Here is a 2,642-nt window from a genome sequence, read left to right on the forward strand (position 1 = left end):
CACGATAGCTTAGGGAGCTCGCGGAAAACACGTAAGTGGAGTGATTTCCGTAGCCCGTTAGGATCCTGATGCTGTTTTTTCTCATTCCTAGAAAGAATTTCGGATAGGAGGATATCCATACCCTCACCCCCTCCAATTCCAAGTCAAACTTAGTTGAGGGAAAGAAAAAAAAAACAGCAATGTAGAGGTCAAACGCTACGGGAATCAGTCTCGTTCATCTTAATGAGATCAAAGTTGGCTAAATATTTGGACACAATATCACCTGCCACTTCAATTGGAATTCACGTGCAAATTACTACAGTATTGCATAGTTTACGTTATTCGCAGTAGTAATTTTTGCCTCTGCATACCAAGAACATGTAAGAGTAAAGGTGTACTTTCATTTGCTGAATTAGGGCCCACCGGGCACTACGATGCATATCTGGCTATCTTGGCTCTATAGCTCAAGCAATTCACGGTCGCGAGGAATCGCCCCATCTTGCTGTTTCTGGATCCTCCAACGGCGGATATCATTGTAGGTACGCTGTGTTTATCGCACGCCAAAGAGGATTTTTTGCTTTTTACCACTAGAGTACATGCGGAGTATGTTCTGGTTTCCGGATGGAGGATAGGAGTTTCTCAATCAACGCTCAGTTTAGCCGACAAGAACACAAGGAAAAATAGTCTGTAGGATCGCTGTAGGAGCTCATTCGCAGTTCGACCGCGTTTTAACCCGCCTTACCACGCCCTCACTCGAGGCTGCCGGCAATCAGTACAACACAATGCCCCCCCCCCCAACGACTGACTCATATCCTTGGAAACTTTTGGTATAATGTCGTTGGGGTTTCTCCACGCGCGTACAAAGCCCAAAGTTGGCGACCCAATTTCCTGTCAAGGGCACCTTGAAGTCAGCCGATTCACAACATCGGTCAGACCTTGCTCTTCATCGTTGTTCTCGTTTTGAGAGCCCCTCAACAGTTGTTTGTCGTTGACGTCAGGCTCTGAGACCATTGCGACTCAAGCGCGAGCGCCCCATCAATGATATCTTCGAACTTGTTGTCGATTTGAGGTCTTCGTTTTCCGTCTGGACAGCATCTCCGAATGAAAAAATGAAGGCCAAAGCGATCAGTAAGCCCCAAAAATGAAGTCGCATGGCTGGACCTTGAGAAACACTTGTTTAAGAGAAGGCGAAATGAAAAGTGGGGTTGCTAGCCTCAGCAAGGGAAACAGGAACTCAAACTGTCTTGTTTCGGATCGCCCAGACTATAACGATGTGTCCTTTTTATAAATACTTGTAACTTGCGAGAATTTATGACTCCAACTATGACGTTCTTAATGTTATTGAAAAAATAACGCGGTTACGATGCATATAATCGAGTTTAGCAATGTGAACGATCTGTGCTACTATTATCAATTTTGGATGAGCTAAAAACCTTGATGTGTAACTCTCTCCCAAGTTATAAAAAGTAGCAGTTACTACATTTCTAGTGGACCAGTGGCTTGACGGAGAATTGTTAATTAAAAGTTTTCGGGTGCTACGGATCTACACAGCTGACCCTCAGGTTGATATCGATACCAGTATTTGATTCGAAAGTGATATTTATTATTTCGGTTAAATAAATCTGACAAGTCGGTTTGCTATAGGTATAGGTACCAGTCATATTTTTGAGTCTGCACGATGTTACAGCCGTGAAGATAGCTAAGCTCACACAAACGGAACATTATCTTTTTGAAACTCTAATTACTTCGAGAACAACTTTGCTGCCAGGCCAAAACATGATGACATGGCTGGTGGGGACTCGATATGTATATGTTCCGCAGCAGAGCATGTCCGATGAACTTAATGTATTAACTTAAGAAATCTGCATTTAAAAACAGCAGCTGAGGAAATCAAGTCAAATCACTCGTAATCGGCGAGCAATCCCTACATTACTGTGGTGGGCAACTGCTTGACGAGTACCCCAAGCAACTAAGACCAGAAGATGAAAGAACCGAGGGAGTCAACGTAGCGTAAACCAATCGCTTCCTCCTTCAAGTGCAAATCCTATTGTAATGTGTAATCTCCTGCTGGGTCCATATGGAGAACTCTGAAAGATTGTAGGGATGCCACATTATGAGCAGAAATCGCAAATGGTTAACCGTAAACGATCGGGAAAGCTTCGGGTATCCCCACAGACGGGTACGGTGAACCGAAAGATAATCATAATTTATGAGTAACGTCCGGGTTCTGTCATCGAGCATTGGAGTTATTCCGTAATGGGGTCTGTCATCACGCTGATCTTAGCAAGGATTCAAGTGTGACACACAACGTGGGTCATGTGGACGACGCTCGACTGCATATCGAGTGGATATCTTGGAATTTTGGTTACATATTAACGAATATGTTTTTATTTTTTTTGTTTGTGCGTGCTGCAATTTACATAATCAATGTTGCCTTTCCCCTCCTTGGCGCATTCTTTTGTCACTCAATCACTTTTAATATCGGCGAACATGTAACCTTTCTAGAAAACCTAAACGCGTAAACAGTTTTTACGAAGCATAGATATGTCAAATATCTTCAAAATGGACTTTTTACATGACCAAGTTATCCGCTTTTTACGATGTTACGTGTTCCCCGTGATTTACGGTACGCCTTACAAGCTGGCGATATCGCTGGCATGAGG

General features: G+C 43.4%; 1 protein-coding gene across 1 annotated transcript; it reads right to left on the reverse strand.

The window, feature by feature from the left end:
* Positions 1-728: 728 nt before the first annotated feature.
* PPTG_24032 (hypothetical protein) lies at positions 729-990 on the reverse strand (the record flags this gene model as incomplete). The annotated part of the gene is made up of 2 exons (XM_008914860.1): positions 729-738; positions 881-990. The coding sequence occupies 2 exons, from the start codon at positions 988-990 to the stop codon at positions 729-731; spliced, it is 120 nt and encodes a 39-aa protein (XP_008913108.1).
* Between the last annotated feature and the right edge of the window lie 1,652 nt (positions 991-2,642).

The sequence above is a fragment of the Phytophthora parasitica genome (assembly GCF_000247585.1).
Source record: "Phytophthora parasitica INRA-310 unplaced genomic scaffold supercont2.64, whole genome shotgun sequence".
In the NCBI taxonomy this organism is placed as follows: Eukaryota; Oomycota; class Peronosporomycetes; order Peronosporales; family Peronosporaceae; genus Phytophthora; species Phytophthora nicotianae.